At 38.0% G+C, this 23,943-nt stretch overlaps 1 protein-coding gene across 4 annotated transcripts in view; it reads left to right on the top strand.

Moving 5' to 3' along the window:
• The first annotated feature begins 680 nt into the window (after positions 1 to 680).
• Positions 681 to 23,943, top strand: part of MTMR1 (myotubularin related protein 1) — a 39,358-nt gene continuing 16,095 nt past the window's right edge. Inside the window, exons 1-14 of one of the 4 annotated variants that reach the window (XM_069811129.1) lie at positions 681 to 1,035; positions 3,841 to 3,946; positions 6,627 to 6,650; positions 8,859 to 8,909; positions 10,270 to 10,345; positions 11,254 to 11,348; positions 11,564 to 11,671; positions 12,095 to 12,196; positions 12,845 to 12,928; positions 13,554 to 13,703; positions 14,460 to 14,648; positions 15,136 to 15,321; positions 18,411 to 18,617; positions 19,410 to 19,502. In XM_069811129.1, the coding sequence (XP_069667230.1) occupies positions 887 to 1,035; positions 3,841 to 3,946; positions 6,627 to 6,650; positions 8,859 to 8,909; positions 10,270 to 10,345; positions 11,254 to 11,348; positions 11,564 to 11,671; positions 12,095 to 12,196; positions 12,845 to 12,928; positions 13,554 to 13,703; positions 14,460 to 14,648; positions 15,136 to 15,321; positions 18,411 to 18,617; positions 19,410 to 19,502 (1,620 nt within the window). In that variant the 5' untranslated portion in view covers positions 681 to 886. The remainder of the gene's footprint in view (positions 1,036 to 3,840; positions 3,947 to 6,626; positions 6,651 to 8,858; positions 8,910 to 10,269; positions 10,346 to 11,253; positions 11,349 to 11,563; positions 11,672 to 12,094; positions 12,197 to 12,844; positions 12,929 to 13,553; positions 13,704 to 14,459; positions 14,649 to 15,135; positions 15,322 to 18,410; positions 18,618 to 19,409; positions 19,503 to 23,943) is intronic. The other 3 variants (XM_069811130.1, XM_069811131.1, XM_069811132.1) reach the window with 3 other exon arrangements.

Below are 23,943 nucleotides of genomic sequence, written 5' to 3'. Positions count from 1 at the left end.
TGTTTTAGTTTTTTTCCTTTCTGTACCCTTCCTTCCACGGACCTGAGAAGATAACCTAGTTTTTGTGCGGGGCTTCAGTTACTTATTTAGAAAGTTTATTTGTTGAATGCCTTCTTTATTTGCTTATGCCTTATCCACTCCAGCATCACTGTTAAGGGTGTACCCTAGAAACGATTTGCATACTACCTCCTTTTAATGTATTTTTAAACTCTGCCTTGGGTTCAGTTTTTTTTGTCTTGCTTTTTGTGTCATGCTTGAGAAAACAGCTTTTTAAAACTGACCAGGACTCTCCTCGTGTGCTCGCTCCTCGCTGCTCCTGAAGTAACAGCTTTGGCCGCCCTCGTCCCACCCCGCAGGACTGCGCCGGAGCCGGGCGTCACCTGTCAAGCGCCTGTGGGGTCCGGGGTGGGGGAGAGAGAGCTTAACATCCGTCTGCCATGTATGTGTGTGAAGGAAAGAAAAAAAATAAAAATGTCAGTTTTGAACCCTTTGCCTCTGACGGACGTCGTAGTGGAACGCTGAGAGGGTTCGCGCCTTTCCGTCCCCGCTGATGGCGGTCCAGCTCTCCCACCGCCGAGGGGGCTGGAGGCCTGAGGGGGCGCCCGCCGGCCCTGCCCTCCCCTCAGCCGCCGGGCCGGGCCCCGCGGAGCCGGCGGGGCGGCAGCAGCCGGGCCTTCCCCCGCCGCGCGGGGCCGCTGCCCGCCCTCGCGGCGGCGCGGAGGCCTGTGGGTAAGCCCCGCCGCCAGGTGACAGCTCTCGGCCGCCGCCGGGGCCCGAGCGGGCCGGGCTGAGGCGGCAGGGCCGGGCCGGGCCGGGGGGCCGCGCCGCGGAGGGGCGGGAGTCCGCCATCCCGGCGGCGCAGCGAGTCCCGCCGGCGGCCGGCAACATGGAGCGGGCGGCGGCGGCGGCGGCGGCGGCGGCGGCCGGGCCGGCGGTGGAGGGCGGCGGCGGCGGCAGCCGGCGAGCCGTGCGGGCGGGGGGCGCCGCGGCGGCGGGGACGGGGTCGCGGCAGGCCAGCACGGAGACGCTGGACAGGTGAGCGGAGCTCGGCGGCGGAGAGGAGCGCCCCGGCCGGGGGGCGGCGGGAGAAGGGGGCGCCGCGGCCTGCGCTCCCCGCGGGGCCGGGCGGCGGGAGGCGGCGGCGGGCGCCCCTCGGCCCCAGCCTCCGGGCAGCTGGGCCACCCCCCACCCCGGGCCTTGGGGCGGCCTGCCCGCCGGCGCGGAGCCCAGCCGGGCCGAGTAACTTCAATCTGGGCGTTTATTTTTGTGTAACCGGCGGATTTTCCTCGGCGGGGGAACTGGCTGTTGTCAAAGTTTCCTGCTTGCGGTCGTGTGTTTTTCGTCAGTCACGGCGGCGGCGGCGGCGGGAAGGCTGAGGCTGCCTGCGGGATTTTGGCCCGGGGGTTTTTGGGCAGCGCGTAGCTTCTCATCTTTGCAAACTCAAGTGAGACTGGTCTCAGATTTTAAGGCCTTTTTTTTTTTTTCCCCTCCCTCCCTCATGCGAGCGTGTGTTTCATCTGCAGAGCTGTAACTGTCCCAGAGCAGCCTTGTGTCCCCCCCCGGTGTGTCAGTTCGTCTGTGGGTGCGTGTCTAGGAGGAAGATGCTCGGCTGGCTGCAGGCTGGGGGGGCTTCGCCGCGGTGGGGACGCGGGAGTTTGACACCAGGTGTTACCGCATCTAGTCCAGCAGTTGCTGGCAGAGTCATTCCTTCCTTTAGAAGTTTCCAGGTGGAGGCAGACTTCGGAGCTGAATTTAAAAATCCTTAAATAAGGAGTAGAAACTAATGGAAATTTCACCCAGATTGAAAAATAAAGGCTGTATTTAAAAATCAGGGCCCAGTTCCAGTCTCCATATTCTCTCTCTTTTCTGTTAGGAGAAACCTGGAGTTCTACATCATTCTAATGAAGGAGGAAATCAAATGTCCCTTTTCTATCACCAAACCTTACATCTTTGTATTCCTTATTAATGTACTTTCTTATCTTAATTTTCATCTTTCTTTCTCCTTCTAATCTTGTTCTACCCTGGAAAAGTTGTAATATCCGTTTGTCACGTAACTTACTTATTTGCCAGTACGGTTGTACCAGGCTACACTAATGTGCGTGACCTCAGATGAGACAGAATGAAAAGACGTGTACTGGTATGTGTCCCACTTGATAGATGGTGATAAGTCACATCGGCGTGATCAGCATCCTGCGGTACGCTGATACATCCTGAGACAGTGATCCTAGGAGATGGACCCGCATTCATATTTGTTTTCCTGCTGCTATTAACTTTGTTGATGTAGTGATACCCGGTGAAGATAAGTCATAGAAAAATAAATCCTTTTCTTAAATAACAAGTAAATGCTTACTGGGAAACAGATGAACCCTAAAGAGATGCACTAGAAATTAAGAGATGTAAGAGAAGGAGAAATAAATGAGATCAGAAGAGGATTACTGTAGGGTTTAGCTCATGCACTCTTTTGCAAAACTTAAGTAAAAAGTTTCTCTAAGTGAATCTGGACTCGAGTTCAGCACTAACCTGAGAATTATCTTTGTTATTCAAGTGGGAATATCACAGATGTGTTTTAGCTGCAAACCAATGTTTTGTGATCTAGTACTGTGTAGAATTTTGCAGGTGGGGAGAAAGCTACTAAAATTTATCAGAAAAGTTCTGAAAGAGCTTTCATTTCAGGTATGAAGTTGTTGGATGCATCTTCACCTTAGATCTACCTATCCTAGCAGAGTTAATATAAGAAAAGACCTCTAGTTAAGTAGTAAATGGTCATCTTATGCCATTATCCCACCCTCTTAATGGCCAAGTTGTGGTGCACCTGTCGAGTGCTGGCTATGCGTATGTAGTTATTCACTTCAATGTCACGGGATACTCACAGAATCCAAAGCTAGTTTATGAATGAATTCTAAAAATGAATTAAAATTTTCTTTCTGTATTTGACTTCCAAATAAGCATTAAATCTGTAGAAGAGCCCAACTATACCGAAGGCATTGGCTGAGGCTGCTGTGGCACTCAGGGAACAGCTCCCTCTGGCATTCCCAGTTTTTCATTAGATACTGGCATGTTTTGAAGCAGACCTAGTGCTCTTCAAAGTAGCTGGCAACAATCTGTGTAATTGTTTCTCACACTCAAATACTACATTATTTGTAAGCAGTGCTATTTCAGGCAACTGTTCTCAAAATGCATCATCTGGGATTTAGTGCAATTCTGCTGTTCAGGTGCTTTGTCTTTAGGGTTCTTATAAACACCTTACACTGCAGAATTCCTTGCTGTGGCATGGGAAGGCCTGTCCTAAAGATTATTCAGAGATTATTTTATGAATAGGAAAAAGATATGGCTAACTAGAAGTTACCCTTTAGAAAACATGTATTTTCTACATTTAATATTAATGTAGAATACAACACGAGCGTATCTTAAATTTTTAAATGCTGGCATACAGGGAATTTAATTTTGAGGATGTCCTGAATAATCAGGAAATAATAATAAGGAAAGTGTAAGGAGTTTCCTATTACTTGATCAAATTAATTCCATGGATGGCTTTAAGAAAAAAATGTGTGAATGATGAAAAAAATTATACTGGATAAGGAAACCAACATTTTTATAAGTTCCTAGGACCCTAACCTCACTTTTAACCTCCTGACAGCTCTACATCTCTGATAAGATCTAGTAAAATTCTTTTCCCGAATTTGATCAGCAAAACAGTTGGATTCTGCCCACAAAGCAAGCTAATTTTTATGATGTTAGTGATCATTTATGGTCTTGTTTTCTGGATGTGCTCAGTTCCTATGCTATTCTAAGTATGCATTTTGAATTATTGCTAAATAATTTGAAATATTGTTTTTGTAGCCCGACTGGATCCCATGTGGAATGGTGTAAACAGCTGATAGCTGCAACCATTTCTAGTCAGATTTCAGGGTCTGTCCCATCAGAAGGTGTGTCCAGAGACTACAGGGTAAGTGACTTGAGGAATGCATTGATTTGTTTAAGATAAAAGAGTGAATGATCAGGAAAGTCCTTGCTACCTTGATTATCAGATGGTAAGTACTTAAGTGATGGCTGAATGTTTCAGAGCTGGAAACATCTCATTATGCGTAGGAGTCTTGAATCTGCTTTGTGTTTTCCTCCATATTTAGAATAGTGGCATTGAAGTCTACAGAATAAAAATTAAGAGACAGGTGAAAGGAAAATTAAAAGTCAATGTTTTGAATAGAATGCTAAAAGTGAGTTGTCTTTTGATTACTGCATTAAAAAAAATCGGTAAAGTAGATTAATAGTTACAGGTTGAAATTGTTTCTAGTGCGTGTCATTCAGAGTACAGAGTTGAGGTCTCCAGATCTCACAAAACATAAATGCATGTGTCTTTGTTACCATGCAAAGAACATAAATGACTATCATTTTTCATGGGGTTTCACCAGAGGCAGAGAATTTAACATCAAACAAGCAAACAAACAAATCACCTTTCTCATTCCCTCCCAGCAACATTTTTGTCGTTAAGGTAATGATTGCACAGTATGGTTCACCTGGTAGGTTCCATTATGCTTTTTTACCCCTATTCTTTCGTGCTCGTTTGCTGTTTCCTATATGCCAGTTCAGCCAGCAAACTGAACTATCAAGAGTGGAGCATATGCAGCTTTCCTTCTCTTACAAATTGACAAAAGTCACCTGTGTTTCAAGTCCCTTTAAGAAACCCAGGCTGCTGCTATCTAGATCCTTTTTCTTCCTAGATTTGAAACAGTTTCATGGTCTTCATGCAAAATGGCCAAATGAAGATTTTATCTGGTTTTGGTTTTAACTAGATTTTAATTTATTTTCTAATACGCTCTGTGATTAAAAAGTTTGTTGTCCAGAAACAGCGTATTTTAGATTCTGTGACAGCAGGTCAGATTCAGCATAAGCCTGAAGATGAATCCACAAAATGTTTTTGACCGTACTCTACTTAAAAATTCACCTCACAGAGTTTCACACTATTGGCACAGTCAGCAGCTTATACTCATAAAAAAGTGTAGCTCTTCTGTACTATGGCAGCTGAATTGCAAATGCTTATTTCAGGTCAAGGCTAACATCTTTGATAAAACATTGTGGGAAACCTTGCATTACAGCTGTTGATGTTTTATTTGCCCTGTAGATCAAGGACTTCATTTTAGTAAAATCCAAGTATGTAAGCTTGGTGTTCAGTTTATCGCTGAGTTAGAATGCATTTCTCTGGAATAAAGAGCACTTTTTAATTGTAAATAACCTCCTTCTCTATACCAAATTCATCTTGGATATTATTTAACAGGAACAAGTGTTTTAAGGCTTAATTAAAATTCTGCTTCATTCTCTGTTTCATAGAAGTGAAAGAAAAAGAATTAAGCCTGGTGATTTTAAGAATTTTTGTGTATAAATTGTATTTGGCATCATTGCATTGCTGTGATCTTAAATCCTGTATTTGTGTATAGCATCATGGAATTTTTTTATCCTAGAATATCTTTAGTTACGTTCAGGACCAGTATCTTGTGAAGCGGTGTCTATGTTTTAGGAGAGGGTTTTCTTTGCACGTAGCTTCTGCTGAAGTTCAGTGGTACGACTAGTTGCTTAGGCTGGGTTTATTCATCATTACATGTAAAAAGATAACGCCCGTTTATAACTCCATTTTCCTTTGAGACATCTTTCCCTTTTGATGCACGCTGAGCAATTTTCTGTGTCTTTGTTACATTTGGTTACCTCGAGTTGCTGCATTTAGAGACTATTTTACAACAACTCAGAAACTTCAGGTAGGGCCAGGCGCGTGTGTGCGCTTCTGGAACTGGTCAGGCAGTTCTGTTGCTTTCTGCTGGATTTACCAGGAACTCGCTGCTTTATTCTTTCTTTCATCCTTTTTTTAATGTTTCAATCAATATGTTTGTAAAAAACAGGTAAACATATCGATTCTTGCATCTAATGATGTTCCTCATGTTACTCTGTGTAACTTACCTTACCAAAATGTAATTTCGGGGAGGGGGGAAGCAAACGGAAGCAAAGGGGCTGCAAATGAGATCATCAAAACTGGAAAGTACTGAGCGAGCTCTTGCTTGCTAAACCCTACAGCAGCATGATCTCACTCTGAGTTTGAACTCTGCTGTGTCTGTCTTCTCTGACATACTTTCTGCCTGGAGAGTATTCTTGAATGAGGTGTTCATATAAATGACAATTGCTTAGATGATAGTAGCTGAATATAGACACCTTCAGAAATAAGTTGAGAGGAGTTGTTGCTATCCTTGTTTTGCCATTTGAATCTAAAAGATATGGTGGTTATACTTCATGGCTGTTAGTGCAGTCTTACTGTCTTCCACCTAGAAGGATTACCAGGCTCTTTCTTCTCTTTTCACAATAGCGCATTGTAACTGGATAAAAGGGTGATTAGGAATGAATGTTTCAAAAGAGCTTGACATTTGTTACATCACTAAAATGAAGTGGCTAGATTGTTTTTAGACCAAAACAATTCTGCAAATGAGAGCTACTAGATCTGCATAGTTTTGTTTTGTTCTTTCAAAATCCAGCTATAATTAAAATGTTTGGAAGTAAAGTTCTTCTGAAAATCTGATGAAGTAAGATATCTTTAACAAATCAAATTGTGTGTTTTGTTGGATAACATTTTATATTTTAACTAACAGGTGTACAGGAGGCCTGTTATACGGGTAAGATTACCTTTGGCTAGCAGTAAAACGGCCTCCTACCTGTTTGTCTTTTGTGCTGTGTGAGATCTTGGTGTGTCAAGCGTTCTTCTTTACTTCATTAATGGTTTTTATGTACCAGTCAGACCATTTTGCTATGCAGTGCAACAGCTTCTTTGCCATAGAAATGCTTTATATACATTACAATGTTTTCATGAGCAATAAAAGTCAATGTGTAAGAGAGCAGTATTTTTAAATTATGTTATGAATGTGCAATACTAACTTCAGTTTTATTGCATTAATTTTGACAAAGTGGATGCTTGCAACTGAGGCTTACATGCTTCGGACTACAGAGTACTGTATTAGCAGCTCTAACATGTTATCTATGCTGAAGAATATTAGTAGTAACAGCGTTACGTCTTTGTCTGTCCTATTTAAATAAGATACCAATTCATGCTTGCCTTTGTACATGTTTTACTTTAATTGTTACTACCCTGTAGTAGGATTGAAAGTTAAGTTTGAAGTTAGACACTAGTGCAATGACCTGCATCTTTTTAATGATAATTTTGAGACTAGGTCTTGCCCATTGTTCATTGGAGATATAAAAAGGGCATGCCTTGTTTTCTTGTCCCTCTCTCTTAGTAACATTTATGGAGTGAGAAATGATCTGGATAGTGTTCTGACATTGTTCATGAAATGTGTCTAACACTTTTATTCAAACAAAGACCTCTTGTTCAGTCTCAGACCAAGAGATGAAGTCTGAATGATTTCTTTTTCTCATCTGTTTACATATTTGAAAATGATGTGTTTAGTCCAATCATGCAAATCCACAAGTTGATTTTTTTTTTTTTTTTTTTTTTTTTTTGAAATAGATAGCTCTTGAAATAATCCGTCTGGGTTGAGTAACAAAAAATTGATTGTTTTTGTTCAGTTTTTCATAGTTCTTTGTAAAGGCTTTCATCTTTGAATGATCTGCTGTGCTTCTTTCATTTATTTAAAATCTTCTGGTGTATTTGCTGGTTGTCCTTCTGGTTTTCTTCCAGAGATCACAATATCTATTTTGCTTTAATTTCAGAAACAACATTTTTATGGTCTGAAATTTAAGTAATTTCTGTTTAACAAAATTCCACCAATACATAAATGTTAGGAGTCCTTTATAATTTGAAAGGGGTTTTTAATTAATTATAACTTTAAACTTTTGTAGAGTTCAAATTATCTGAAGATATCTGAAGTTCTTCTAAGTTCTTCTTTTTTGAGGTTTCTGTAGAAGTACTGTAAAAAGAAAAATTGACTTTAGCAAACATTTGTAAATTTAGACTGAGGCAGGTTTTACAGTCTATCAGGTGAGAAGTTCTTTGCATCTGAACTGGGAATAATAGACTGTCAGACAACTTCTCTCCAGTTAATAAGGAAAGAAAGAAGATGGAAGAAAATTTTGGCTGAACATATTAAAACAATTACTTTATATGACCCTATGACATTTGTACTTCTCTCTGGAGTGCATAGGGACCTTATGTTTATTAAAGAGATTTAATTAATATTCAGGATTTGCTGCCAGTATGATGCAAAAATAAATTAACATAAAAATGTGAATTTTTTGCATATTTTGTTATGAGGAGTAATTTTAGGTTCTGTAAAGTTACTGACTAGGTTTCCAGCAACAGCACAGAAGTTGCTGGAAAAATACGTGAAACCATAAAACTGAAAGTTCGATTAAAACATGTTTTACACAGTAAAGCATTTTTTAAATTGTCTAGATACTTCTATTTGATGTTGACCTATTTTTTCCTTGAAAGCTTGCATGAGTTTTCCCCTAATGCTACCATTGCAAGCTGTACTCAATTTCTTCTATTGATAAGCATGTGGCATACTTTGAATTAATTTTTTTCAATATAAGGTTGCTTGTCTTAAAAAGACAGTACATACTTTTATGTTCTTATCTACCAGCACTGAGTCTTTTGTGAAAAAGGGAGTAAATTTTTCATTTTGCGTGGTGCCAAAAACATTAAAGGGATAGTGCTAATAGCTTGGATTCCTTTCTGTGGAAAGTAGTTTGTGCCAGGAGCGGAAAATTTTGACTAGCTTGGCTGGAGTTAAAGTATATGCTGTCTTTTTAAGGAAAGAAAATAAAAAAGGGAAACAAAAAAGAAAAGATTCTGTCCTTTCACCTGTTGTCTGCATGTTTTTTCCTGTTACTTCTCCCTTGCCCTACTGCTGCCTCATGCAATGCAGGAGATTCAGGATGGACACAATGGCTATCATTCTGAAGCAGAACCTGATCAGGTGGCAAGTTTTACTCATCTTTCATTCATTAACTGTGTAGCAAGGTACTATATATTAGTACTTGTACAGTACATACAAATCTTGTATTTCTCATGCAAGAGAATCCATAGAAAGCATTTAGTGTGTTAACTGGTTATGTGCTAGGTAGGGTTTTCGTGTAATGTCCTGTAGTCTAGAATGTAATACTGCACGTAAGCCCCGGTCTGACAGAGCACATCTGCCCTTGTAAGTTTTTAAGTAATGGCTAATTCTCTACACACCCATCTTTTGTGATTGGGTGCTGAATATAAAATTCTGTTAGTTTCCAAGAAAATCTAAAGCCAGAGATCAATTGAAATATCTTTGGAAATTATTTATTATTGAGAGCTTAAGGTAGTTTGTTTGGAGACAGATAGATTCTACCAATTATTTGTATGTGCATCAGAGCTGCAATACAAGGGAAGAGTTGTTTACTGTAACATAGCCCATTATATTTATTCTCACTTTAGGATGTAAAAAATTGAAACCTTAATATCTCATCATGTTGACCCGAGAGAGATCACTTTCTCACGTGGTCCTTAAAAGTCCTGCAAACCCTTTTATTCTTAATTAGAATCTTTAGTACATTATAAATCTTAGCCGGCAGTGAAGGACCCAAAGGATCAATCTTGTATCATTCAGGAATGAAGCCATTTACTTAAATGAAAATTTATGGAACTAGCCCTTATTTTAAAATTGCTAATTGTTCTTCTATATTTCATTATTACTTCATTCTTAATCTGACCTTCTGGATCCAAAATTCCTATAATGGACCTCTTCCACAACTTGTGGTACTCTCAGTAGGGTATTGATTGAAATAGAGCATCGTGGGGTGCTTCTGACTTCTTGCTATCAAAAATACAAAGTTAAAATATTAAATAAGTAAAGCTTCTGCCATATAATTCTCTCACATGAAAATACTCAAATAAACAACATTAAGAATAGAAAAAAATTTAATATGAGCTTTAAAACGTTCCTAAGTAGATAAAATACCCAAAATAATACCTGCATTTAGCAAAAGACTAACAAATTATTAATTACAAATTTGGGCTGATCTTACTGTTCCTATTTTTGTATGCTATATGTAGCTAGCATGTGAAACTAATTAAAATGCTTTATTACTAATATGTTACTAACATGTATGTCTCTGTAATATTTATAATACTGAGTTCTGTGTTGTGGTTTTTTTTGCTGTGGTACTGGTTAATGCAGTTGTGCCTTGTAAAAAAAGATACACTTCTTGTGTTCCAGTAATCTGGTAGTAAAAGCACTTTGCATCAAAATGTATCAATGTAGTACAGATGGAAAGTGAGATTTACTCATGGTTTTGGATTTCTGCCAGGCACTGCGGGATGGAAACAAACTAGCACAGATGGAAGAGGCTCCACTTTTTCCTGGAGAATCAATCAAAGTTATTGGTAAGCATACTGTTGAGTACTACACTGAATACTATTAAATCACTAGTTTATTTATTTAAAAACAGAATATTATTTCCTTTTGACTTTTGCTATTTTAATTTAATGCCACTTTAGATTAGCTGATTTGATGTGGATTTCTCTTCTTTGTCTTTTAAATCTAAATGTAGGAAGGAGAAATCAGTTTTAGAGGATGACTTGCTCCATATAGATAAATAATTTTTTTTCAAAGGTTAGTTTGTTCCATATAGGTGTATGTGTTGTATTTCTGCTTGGGGCGTGCCAAGGATACTTAATAGATTCAAAAGCTTCAGAACTGTGATAGCAAAGAAGATGAAGTTATGAAAAACTTAGTTTCCAGTTCTTAATGAGATTTATTTCACTTTGGCCTGTGACAGCAAGCTCTGTGTTAGCAGTACAGTACTTGGCTAGAAAAGAATACTAGCTAAAGAGTGAAAATGAAGATGTAGGCATATAACTGAATTACTCAGAGGTCAATTGCGTACATATCAGTAATTGTCCATTTGGATGGATGCTCGCTCTCTGAGGTGCCTGTGGGTGCTTTACACCTCAGGGCAGGGACCAGAGCCACTTGCAGCTAGGAATACCAGCAGGGTGCTGCTTTGTTACCTGCCTGCCCTTACTGCAGCCCATGCTAGCTGAGCCCAGCCCCAGTTGCTCAGTGGTTGCTCAGCTGCAGTGGGACTGAGGAATTTGATTGTTTTCATTGTTGAGATAAAGACAGCTCTTTCAGTCCTGACAGCATCTGAAGAGTAGGCTTTTCTATAGAGACCAAGCATCAAAATCTCATGGAACTGCAAAAATCTTGCTATTTTTAAATGGAAATAGATTTTTTTTTGGAACAAATGTCCGTAAGAGTAAAACAAAGCTTTAATTGGTCTGTTTTCCAGCTAAAGATGTTATGTATATCTGTCCATTTATGGGAGCAGTCAGTGGTACACTAACAGTGACGGACTTCAGAATGTATATCAAAAGTGTTGAAAGGGTAAGACTGCTATCTATCTGCATATTGTTTCGGGTGGGAATGTTGCTGAAGTAAATTTCAGAAAGTGACAAATTTGTTGTAAGTGTAGTATGATGTTCCACAGCAGCCTATTAAACAGGAATTATAGTTGACTCTAATGAAACATACATGAATAATATTAGTTCTGTGTTCCTCCTAATGTAACAAAATTCATTTGTTTTATAAACAAATTTCAGGATCCACCTTTTGTTGTTGATGTTCCCCTTGGAGTCATAAGTAGAGTTGAAAAAATTGGAGTACAGAGCCACGGAGACAACTCATGTGGTATAGAAATAGTTTGCAAGGTAGGGCATGGTAAAGTTTTATTCATATTAAAGTATTTTCATTTCATTTTTCTGTAAGAGGAATCTGCATGCACATGTGCTGTTTTTCTGTCTGATCAGTTCCCTGTACTTGAGTGCTGCGTCATTTAAGTAATATATTTCAATTCCTCTTATGATACTTGCAGTCTTAAACACTTCTGCTTTTTGTCTCAAGAGTGAATTCAAAGGAAAAATGGCTGGGTTTATATCTAGCAACTCTAATGACGATCCTAGCCATCTGATACAAACCGTTACAGAACTCTGTTCTAATGTGGGTTAGGTGATGTCAGTGATTTAGTGCTACATATATGCCTTCTTTCAATCAAATTTCTTGTAACTGCCTTTTTTTTTTTTTTTTTTTTTAAATTTATCATGGAGTAAAATAGTGTAACTTATTTTTGACAGGATATGAGAAATTTGCGGCTGGCCTATAAACAGGAAGAGCAGAACAGATTGGAGATTTTTGAAAATCTCGTAACACGTGCATTTCCTGTTTCTAATGGGCTGGTAAGTCTTAAAATATAGAGAAGGCTGTCACTGGCTCTTCTCTTTTTGGAAAGTGTAGGTGGGGAAATAAAAGGGCTGTATAACAAACATTGCAATATTGATTCATAAAATCTGTTACAGACCAGGCAAGCTGCTCTGACCCTGTTTCTTTCTTGTGTTAATTTGTAAAACTTCATGCTATGTCCTGTTATTGGTGAAGTTAGTTAATTTTTACATAACTCTTGAGATCTAGGTTTGAGTCTTAAGTTCTGTCTAAGACAACAGATAGAATTAGTCTTATTAGTTAGCTGCAGAATGTTGTTTCATTTGCTTGTATGGGTAAGGAGCTGGTTGGGGGGTAGGAGACCAATTTTGTCATCCTGGCTTTGCCATTGATGTGTTGTATGATCACAGGCAAGTAACTTCAACTGTCTCTAACTGTTTCGTATCTTGATTTTGTTAATTATATACTGTGTACTTGAAGAAGGAAACTGTCTTTCATTTTCTTTCTAGCACAGTGTTGTCCAGTCTTGACTGAAGGTTTTATGTCTGCTGTTAAAGAGTTTTAGAAGTGTTACATTTGAAATACTAGAAGGTTCACTGTTTTGGAGCTTATTGTGCATACAGCCCATTAGACAGTAATTTATGCCTTTGCTTTGTTGTCTTTAGCCTCTTTTTGCATTCAGCTATAAAGAAAAGTTTGCTGTTAATGGCTGGAAAGTGTATGATCCAATGGCAGAATATAAGAGGCAGGTAAGTTACCTAAGTACTTGGTGTGTTATTTTTTTCTCCACCCCCCGAGCCATTTAAAGAAGAAAAAAATATTAAAACTAGAAATTTTCAGCTCTAGCTACATACAGAGACTGTCTAGATCTCATGTTTAGATAATAAAATGCAAGTGGCCTGACTTTGAGAGTGTTGAGCACTGGCTAAAGTTGATGGAGATAACAGGTGCTGAGTACTTGAGCAAACTGGTCTATCTTAACATGCATTCTTAAATCCACATTTTCCAAGTGCTGTTTCTAGAAAATACAGGCTTTATAAAAATTTGGTTTTGAATAAGCAGTGTTAAACAGAAGAGTAACTGTAGTTTGTTGCTGTAAATCTACAGTTCTCTAGTTGCAAAAGTATTTTTATTTTACTATATGATCACTTTTTACCTGAGTGTGCAGCCTATTCAAATGTTTATTTTATATATCAGTTTTAAAGAAAATAAATAGAAAAGACTTTCAGTGTTTTGGTTTATGGTTCAATATGAAGACCTAAAGTTTATAGCTTATTTAAATACGTGGGTACACTTTTTTTTAAAAAAAGTATGTAGCATATAAAAATTTTCATCGCTCCAAACTAAGATATGTAATATTTTGCTTTCATACAGGGCTTGCCCAATGAGAGTTGGAAAATATCCAAAATTAACAGCAGCTATGAGCTTTGTGATACATATCCTGCTGTTCTTGTTGTGCCAACCAGCGTGAAGGATGATGACCTCTCAAAAGTGGCAGCATTTAGAGCAAAAGGCAGAGTTCCAGTAAGTGAAACTTTTACAAGGAGATATAAGTGCTCTACAAATTGTAGCTTATAAGAAATTATCAGAGTTCTTTTCGGCTTTTTTTTTAAATAACAGTGGGCTGGCTTCCTTCCTGAAGGGGGGGGACGACAAAGAAAGAAGAATTAGGCTTGATGGGTTTAGAACTGAAGAGAGCAATTCAACTATGAGTCTTAATTGTTTGGTTATTGTGCCATGTAATAAAATTTTCTTTGGAGTTAACACTTCTAAGCCATAATGGTATCTGATGCTAATTCACATATTAGCTTGTGTTCTGATTTGGTGTGGAATGTGCTACAGCCATAGCAGTTTTCTTGAGAATAGACAAGTTTTGCAGGTAGCATAAGAACCCCTTTAAATACGTTAGATCGTGACAGTTTTTGTGCTATAGATCTGCTTAGCAGGGTAGTATATAGGTCTGTAGACTTCCACATGGAAGCAGTTTTTCTTCCTCCATTGTTCTTTTTTTTTTCTAATTAGTAAGATGCAGTACCAGCCTTAGTTTTTATTAGAAATAAAAGCTAAGATGTTTAGAATCACTTTGTATTTCAGGCTCAGATTTGGGATGAGCAGTGCTAGTGTGCTGTCAATATGGTTTTGCATCAGCTTGTCCTTAAATTTGCATTTGCTGATTTGCCAGGAAATAATGCTATGTAGGCAGTGTGATTGTCTAATTGCACTCTGGCCTGCTGCTTTAATACTAGTGTAGTAAACTAAAATAATTTTCTTTTATTCCAGGTGTTATCCTGGATTCATCCTGAGAGCCAAGCAACGATAACACGATGCAGTCAGCCATCTGTAGGCCCAAATGATAAGCGTTGCAAAGAAGATGAAAAATATTTGCAGACAATAATGGATGCCAATGCTCAGTCACATAAACTTATCATCTTTGATGCCAGACAGAATAGTGTTGCAGATACAAACAAGGTAGGCTGGTATCATAACTAGCATTAATAGTTCTATCTTCATTACAAGGCTGAAGGTTGAGTAAGAGATGAAGATAAGGAGAACTTGATGTCAAAAAGAGATAAAAAAGGGTCTCTGAAGAGGGCATGGGAATGAACATAAGTTGCTTATAGCAGTTTGGAAAGGCTGGCAGGAATGGAAGGCAGCATGAAGACGTAGCTGAGAAATCACGCAGTAAAGTCCACAGAAGACCAAAGGTTTCAGTAGTAAAAAGGGGAAAGTATATGGATGTATTATCAAATGTAGCCTATTATACTTAGAATTTCTTTCACCTAAAAAAAATATCCTAGTGATTCTTAGAAAAACAAAAGCCAAAAATACATTTTTATTAGTGCTAAAATAATCCTTTCTCTGAGAAAATCCTGAACCCTGACCAAAATAACTCAACCTTATACTGAAGTCCTGTACATGTTCTTTTTTTCATCTGTTTTTACTTTTTGAATGACAGGCAAAAGGTGGAGGGTATGAAAGTGAAAGTGCCTACCCAAATGCAGAGCTGGTATTTCTGGAAATTCATAATATACACGTAATGAGAGAATCCCTGCGTAAACTTAAAGAAATAGTTTATCCTACTATTGATGAGACTCGGTGGTTATCGAATGTGGACTCCACGCATTGGCTGGAATATATAAGGGTAAAATACTTTTGATGTGAAAAATCAATTGTTTTTTTAAACCATGTTTTTAAATTGCATTTCTGAAAATATTACTAAAATAATGACTAGATTTAAGCACGTTGCTTTGATCAGGATAATCTTGTAAAAAAGCTTAATTTTTGAATGGTCACTTAGAACATAGCATTTTAAGCATTCCATAATAACTTTGTGTTTCCTGTTTTATGTATTGGTAGGTAATGAGTTAATTCCTGATAGCACAGTATCATATTTAGTGTTGGACAATGTTTTATTTTCTTGAGAGGGAATGTTTGTGAGCAGTCCAGGGTTATCCCTGCTTTTTGGAAGAATGCCGTGGGAACTTCAGATTATATTTGAACAACTGCCAAAAGGACTTGACTGTAAATTCTGCAGTCTTTCTCATCCTTCCCTCCTTCAATGCAATGTTAGTGTTCATGTGTCGGGCACCTACGTTTTCACGGGCTGTTTATAGTCAGTGCTCTACTGGGTCATAATCTGCTCTATTATTTAACATAATATTAAAATAAATCACTACCATACTCAGTTTTACAGTCTGTTTCACTAACCTCTGAAATGCTTTTAGAATAGATTATTTCATTACCACATTCACTCCCCTGTTTATGATGAATATGGATGGAGTGGAATTTGCTTTATTAGCAACTGGCTCAAATGTCACTCATGCAAAACGTGTTTGGGATTGTTCATTAGTTTTACTTTTCTGTTAACTAGTGCTTGCTAACTGCTGCAGGAGAACCGGTAGAGGGAGCAAATGCTTAAATTAAGAATTAAACAAATTTAATGATCTTTTGGGAATAGTTTAATTTTCTTGTTCTCTTGGAGTTGGACTATGTCAAACACTGTTGAGAATCTGAGTATCTGGAAACCTTTTCTTATCAGCCTGGCATTAAATACAATAGTCTATTTTTAAAAGTGGCGTTGTTTGAGCCAGTGGTCACCTTTCATTGACGTTGGCTTCCATGTGAGAAGCGGACCTTGATATCACTGTTGCACAGATGACAACAGCACAGCAATGTGAAATTTCATTTAAATTATTTTACAGAATTGACACACATGTAATATTCTTCATGAACCTGTCCCTTACATGATACTTCACGTTAGGGTATTAACAGCACAAGGCGTAGCCTGATTTCTTAGAAGCTGCCATTACTGTGTTAACAATGTTGATAGTATCTTCTGGTGCTTTTATGCAATAATTGCTTGGCTTCCTACCTATTTGATTTGGCTTGTAACAGTAGTTAACAAATCCACAGCTTTACTCTAACGCATCTTCTGTTTTCCGGGCTTAGACCAGTGTGGTTGTGTCCCAGTTTAATGTGATGCTTTACTGGAAATTCACCTTCCTAGCCCTGGGCAGCCACAGCACTTTGAAGATGATCCAGAAGTGTCTGAAGAGGCACCAGTAACATTCTGTGTGTGTGAAGACAGTAGTAACAACAGGAGTAGGGTCACTTAGTGATTTTTGTACACCCAGGATATTTCCTCATGCCCTCCAGGGTATTTTCTGCCTTTCAGGATAGAACTTGTGCTATTAATTATTTCTAAACCAGTTCTCATTTTCTAAGCCAATCTAAAGCCGGTTATTCATTAGGAGCCCTAACTGAAATACTGATGATTGCTAAGTTTTGAAACATCTATAAAAAAAAATAATAGTTTGTGGAGGAATCTGTTTTCTAAAGGCTTTTGTCCAAAGTAGAATAAAATGCCTCACCTACTCCACAGATATTTACTGAATTAATAGTAACTCTGTTTTCTGTCTCCTATTCTCTGCTTATTGCCTGTATCTGTTCTGTCTTTTTATTTTCAGCTGTACTCCTTCAGAGGCATCTGTGTTCTCTTTAGGACAATTTAGAGCAAGCTATTGCATACCTGTATGTTATATAGATAAGTTTTCTGCTTTTATTGAAGACCGAACTGTTTTAATATTTATTATTTACAAAGTAGAGCTTTGTAACTGAAGAAATTGGCAGTTAACTAGTTCAGACCACAAGCTCCATTCTCCCATAGATGCTTTTGTATTGTTTCCTGATATTTCCATCCTGGCACCCTTTAGTTTTACCATAAAAGATACGATCAATGAGAATTGCCTCTAAAGCATGGTAATTGAAATAACTTTGAAGACTGGTCTTGTGCATAGCTTCTGCAGTGGTTGCTGGCTTTCCTACTTCCCAGAAGGTGTTTTTAGATGTCTGGGAAGGGGAAAATTCAAGTATTTTGCAAGATTCCATTTTCTGGTGTTGGAATGCAGAATAGGAATTTCTCCTGTGGTTCTATTCTAGTGGTTGGGTTTTTTTCATGTATTTTTCAGTGCCATGATAGGTCATGTTACAAAGACAGAGACAAATCTTCACAGGAGAGAGATTATTCAAGTTTTTTAAAAAGCTGGCATAAGAGAACAAGAGAGGTTTTTTTGTGGGGAAGAAGAATTAAGAAGTTCATACAGGTGATATCAGTCCTGTGGCATCTCCATCTTTTTGCTCTCCAGCATGCTTCTGAATCCACTATTAAGGGTCTGCTCATGAATTGAGTACAATGTATACTTCATGCACCAGCAAATCAACACAGGCTCCCAGCCAGGGGTTTCTGGGTGTGTTTGGGTTGTGTTCTGATTTAGATTAGCTAGATAGTTTGTCCCTTTCTCTAAACTTAGTAATTGAGAACTGAAAGCTGAGGAAGAAAGAGTGACGGATTACTGTGAACATGAACTTTGAAAACATTGAACCTTCAGCCTTTGGAATAGGTTACAGTATTTGTGTCTTTTCCTCATGACACAGAATTTCAGATTTAATTTAGAGAAGGGATTCCCAGGTTCTTTTGCTATGCGCTACTGATAATGGAGAGCTGGTAAGAACTCTCTTCTGGTCAACAGAGTGCACACAGTTTTTGTACCTCTAGGAGTATGCATACCACCATTTGGGAATCTCTAAATCAAAGCAATGTCGTCCAGATGATTATGTAATTAATCTGAAAATTGAAAATATATTAACCTTAAGAGTGTAAAATTATAACTCTTTTGATAGAGTTTTGGTTAGTATTTAATATGCTTGTTTGTTTATTTTTGTTTATTTAAGATGCTTCTTGCCGGAGCAGTAAGAATTGCAGATAAAATTGAATCTGGTAAAACATCTGTAGTTGTACATTGCAGTGATGGTTGGGATCGAACTGCACAGCTTACTGCACTAGCTATGCTTATGCTGGACAGCTATTACAGAACTATCAAGGGATTTGAAGTTCTTATAGAGAAAGAATGGATAAGTTTTGGACACCGGTTTGCAATGGTAAGCATTTGCAATGGTCACCTTCAAGGCTTTTATTTTGAATAGCATGTTTTCTCACAGTACTCTGCTGCATTTTAGTTATTATCTCTGGTGTCCTTCTTTTAATGATGTGAGTGTCAGAGAATTGTGACCTGTTCATTTTTGACAGGAAATCTGTGTGTGAGGTATAATATAAAGTACATAAGAATTAAGTGGCTTGAACATAATGGTTAAAAAAAATCACATGGATTTTTTATGAGGAAGAGGGATTGTAACACATTGCTTCATCTTTAACAATCTTATGAATGGAGAAACAAAGAAAACAATTAAGGTGTCTAGAAGGTAAAATTGCTGGAACCATTACTCTGATTTAAGGTTGAAGTGTTTATTTAACACATGGGCTAGTGGGGAATTAGGACATAAATTATTAAGACATTTTGTGGGCTCTGACTCTAAGATGGTTTAGGAGAAATTACATGTAGTTATGGCAGGTAGATATGGAAAAATTGTTTCAGTACAGCCTTTGTGAATACCTACCAGTTTGACCCACTGGTAGAAATAAATGGCCATGCAATAAAAGATGGGCACAGCTTTGTTGACCAAGCGTCTTTCCAGCTCTGCTCAACAGCAAAGGCATGTCCATAAGTGAATATTGGGGTGCATTTTTAGTAGTTGAAAAATACAGGTTAGCATTAGGGAAGGTCTGCTTGTATTGTTCACCTTTGGAACCTATTTAAGAGTCACTCAGTTTTAAAGTGTTGGGATAGTACTGTAAATACACTAGACTGAAATGAAGTTTGTTTTGACTTTCAGCGAGTAGGACATGGAGATGATGATCATGCTGATGCAGACAGATCTCCCATTTTCCTTCAGTTCATTGACTGTGTTTGGCAAATGACAAAGCAGGTAAGATGCTTAAGAGTATATTTCTGTGAGGTCTTAGTCTTTATCTTGGAAATGTAATTCATGTAGGAGAGCACATTCCTTTGCAGAGCAGTAGCATGTTTTCCTGAAGTTGGTCGTGCTTTGGCTGCACCATGCACGCATAGGGAAACTTTTTGCTCGGTGAGGTGCTAGGAGCTAGAGTAGAAGTATTGACCTGAAACCAAAATACCAGGATTCCTTTTAGTTTAAAATAGGCCTTCAAAGGATTCTCTGATTACCTATATGAGGGTTATTGATGAGATAAATGATTTGTATTGCATATTCACTGGTGAAATAAATGTTCGTATGGATTTATATTGTCCTTAAGAAACAGCAAAAATCCAGGCTGATTGTGAACTGAAGGGAGGAGAGAGTTCTTCTATGTATGTCTCAAATGTGAAATGTCAGTTAATGTTGCATCATTATGTATATAGGACAGCATTTCTAACATACAAGCCTATTCTCAGGTAAGTTTTCTTACTTCCAACACACTTTTACCTCTGGATCAGGGCACATCTTTGAAATTAGTGATATTTAAGATATAAAAATATTAAAATTCTCATTTTTTTTTCTGAATATGTTAAATTATAGAATGGCTTTAGCCTTCATTTTCCTTATTTGTATCTCCATGAGCATAAACTTAAGATTTTTCTGAGCTTTTATATTACTGTTCTTTAATGGGGTTACTGAAATAGGTTGTCCACATGAAGGCTTGATTTCCAAGTAAATTAGAAGTGCTTGACTCCTTTTTCTTTGTTTTTTTTTCTCCTTGAAGCCTAACATAGATCTGTGCTGTTATGGTAAAGGCTATTGTACTGAAGTCTGTATAGTATGTGATTTGCTTTGAAAAGAGAAGGCTAACAGTGTGGTTCCATATGGTGCTAGCACTCCCAGATCTCTTACCTTAGTCTTCTTGTTCTGAACATGGTTCTTAAAAACTTACATCATAGTTTCCAAAACTTGTATTCAAAACAGTCGTCTTTGGTGCTTTATGAAAGTTCCCTGCTGTAATACTGGGCCCTTGTCCAGAGTCCCTTGAAGACTTTCTGTGTATCTGTATTTCAGCATTAATGTGCTGTTTAGTATGGCTGGAGAAAAAAAAAAACCGAAAAATTCTGTCCCTCTCTCAGAGGAAAGCTAGTAACAATAGCAAAGAGAAGCAGTTCTAAACACCTGGTAGGAACAGAAGTCCTCTGGGGAGATCCTTAATTGAGAGCAGCCTCTTCCATTTTTGTGATCTCCCTCGCTGCCTCCTATTTCTTGCTATAAACAGTTTAGTTCCCTCTAGTTTAAAAAAAAAACCAAAAAGGGATGGGTGGTGGTAGGGGGAATCTGTGAAGCATTTTGCCAGTACCACATCTGTTCAAAACCTGGGTCCAGGAACTCTTCTGAAATTCATGAGCAGCAGTGGCATTGAAAAATCATTAATGTTACCGCAGGAAAAAAAATTGAAAATGTCATTCTTGGAGAGTTCTTGTGTACTTATTTTTATTTTTTAGTTGACTTCAATACCTAGAGAATAGATTTGAAGATTGTGATTACCTTGATTTGGACCTATGAAAACCAGGGTTCTATTTTATCATTGTATAGATCACTTGCTCATAAAACAGTGCTAATTTCGTGCTTTAGAATCCATGGTAAACATATGTGAAATGTTCCAAAGCTCAAATAAGTGTTAATGACTGCAGGAGGGTGTCAGGGCTTGGGTTTGGGCATGGGCTGAAAGCCAGCAAATTTTCTCTTTTGGGTTCTGAGAATTACATTCTTAAAACAGTTGACTTAATACAGTGAGAGAATCTCTAACTTCCCACTAAGATACAGATTTCCAGATAGCTTCAGACAATGAAACTTAATCCTTGACAGCCTTATATTTTCCCTTGTTTTTTATGGTCTTCATGACACACAAATACAGTAATAGAGAACTTGAGAGAAGTACATTGTATCAGATTTTAATAAAAAACATATGGTGAAGTAATTTCCGTCCTCTGTTAGTAAATTCTGGTGATTTTGAATAGCAGATGTCAAACTGGAAAGGCCACATGTGATCTAATGAAATACTGATGCCCTGTTAAAAATGAAACAAAACCAAGATTTGCATGTAGCATTGCAGCTCAAATAGTAGCTTTCTACCCTTCATGCACAGTACCTGGATAGGAGGAAGGTATGTTTAAAGCTGGTAGAAAGTTGCATTCTATTTGTTACTGGTTGTCATCTGTTGCCAGAGATGCATTTTTCACTAGTTTGAGTAGTGCACTCTGTTATGATATCTAGTGTTCAGTTAACCTGATTCAGTCCAATTCCACAATCATAAGAAGTATTCTGCAAAGTGTTTCAACTTTAAATGTTACTGTAGTACAGAACGAGTTCACTGATTAAAAAGCAAGTTTATTTAGCATGTCTCTGAATCAGATGCCACTTGGCATCATCAGGCTTTTAAACAAGAGAATTCTTCTTTTAAATACCTCCTTTACAAAACCCCTCAACAACTCCAGTAGCATCAAGTGCGAAATTTTAATGACCCATGTGTTCTCTCACAATTAGTGGATTTGACAAGAAGTAAATTTTCATTTGGGGAATTTTTCCACCTGAATCTTCAAACAGACGCTAATGGGCTTGGAACTACAGAGGAAAGCATTTTTAGGTCAGTGATTTTTCAGCAGCAGTAATAGAAGCTTTACAGTCTTGATACATCAGCTCCAACAGTACAACTCTTGTATCCAAAGACAGGGTTTCAATAAAGTGCTATCACTTATTAATAAATTAGTTGGAGTGCAACCACTGATGTATGGAATTTTGAATATGCTTCACTGGATTGGAATAGCGGCCATGTCGGCATTCATCTGATTAGTATGGACCCGTCACAACACAGAACTCTAATGTGACAAGGCTCATTAAGTGCTTTCAGTTAAAGAGAGTCCCTTTAAGAGAGGCTTTGTCTTCAAAGTTATTTCCAAATACAATTTTGATCCTTCGCAAATTATTTTTGCTCCCTGTTTCTGATTGCTGCTTTGGGCTGGAGACAGGAGATCGAGGTCTGAGACCCACTGAATTTTCTCCTGACTCAGTTCAGCACACCTGTTTATCAAGTTCTGTTCATACTGTTTTAAAATCATAGCTGTGTTGTTAACATCACTGTATTGTAACTGAGTTTTGGCATGATTTCCTAGAGAGAAGGAAGTGCTGCAAGTGATAACTTTTGAACATGACTGAAAAAGAGAACTTGATCATCTTAAGTTCCTATATGTTTCATGAAAACAAGTGGCTAGGTAACTGAAAACAAACCAGTGATTTGAGAGAGAAGCCCCAGTGTGAGCACGCCATACTGTTGAACAGTGCGTCATCTGTAGCAGAGTCAGAAGAAGGAAGGCTCCCATTCATATTGTGACCATGATATTGATAATTTCCTTACTCAAAATTTTCAGTTGAAAGTTGATATATCTTAGCTTGAGAAGTCTTGGAAAGAGAATGTTTTTGCAATGTTTGACTTAAATCAATCTTCTTTTAAAAGAACTTTGCCTTAAACTTGGATCTTTCTGGGTTTAATACAAGCACACCCATTGTGTGTTATTCAACTCTTTACTTTCAACATGAATAAACATTTGCCCTTCATAAATCACAGATGACACTGAAGAGGGCTTTCTGGATGAGCTAGTTCATCCGCAGTCCCAATTGCTGCATTTTTCCTCCTAGCTATACTTGTCGTCTTTTTTTTTTTCTTTAAAGTAGCTCTTGAGTCGCTCATGCCAAGGTGTTCAGTATTCTTCAGTGGCACATAACAGAAACCAGTCTGCTGCTTTCTTCAGATCTGAATATTGACGTGAGATTTCTCCATATAGCAGGAAATTCATCCTTATGAATCTATAACTTTGCATTTTAGGCTTCTGTAAAGATTTAGTCTTTTAGTAGAAATGAACAAAACTTATTTCATTTGTCCTGAAAATTAGTCTCTTATAACATTCTCTTTGATGGTAACGAGAGAAATGCTACTTCTAAAATTTTCCTTTAGTGTTCTAAATTTTTTTTTCCTACATGTTTATCATTCTGTATCTGTGTTTGAGACCCTTGTCATACTGAATGCAAAGTTACTTTGACATATCAAGCAGTTGCCATATGTAGTCCTATCATAAAATTTGATCGAAGAAGGACCTTTTCCATCTGAATAGGTAGTACCCCATGCAGTTTGCATTAATTTCCTTCTTTATGATTTTTAGAGCACTACAGATTAAGATATATCTTAAACATTTTGAGTGGTTTCAAATTTCTAACTCTTTTTTCTAGAATGTGTCAGGTAACCTCTGATTGTGAATAAAATACCTAGTGGTGCTCAATGGAATGACAGTTCTTTCATTTCAGATGTACGGGATTTACTTTCCAATATAAAAGAAGAGCGATTAGAGGCTTATTGTACATAGCTGATGGTAAA

This window comes from Haliaeetus albicilla, chromosome 23 (genome assembly GCF_947461875.1).
Source record: "Haliaeetus albicilla chromosome 23, bHalAlb1.1, whole genome shotgun sequence".
Classification (NCBI taxonomy): Eukaryota; Metazoa; Chordata; class Aves; order Accipitriformes; family Accipitridae; genus Haliaeetus; species Haliaeetus albicilla.
The sequence above is the reverse complement of the archived record's forward strand: the minus strand, read 5'-3'. Positions and strand labels throughout refer to the sequence as shown.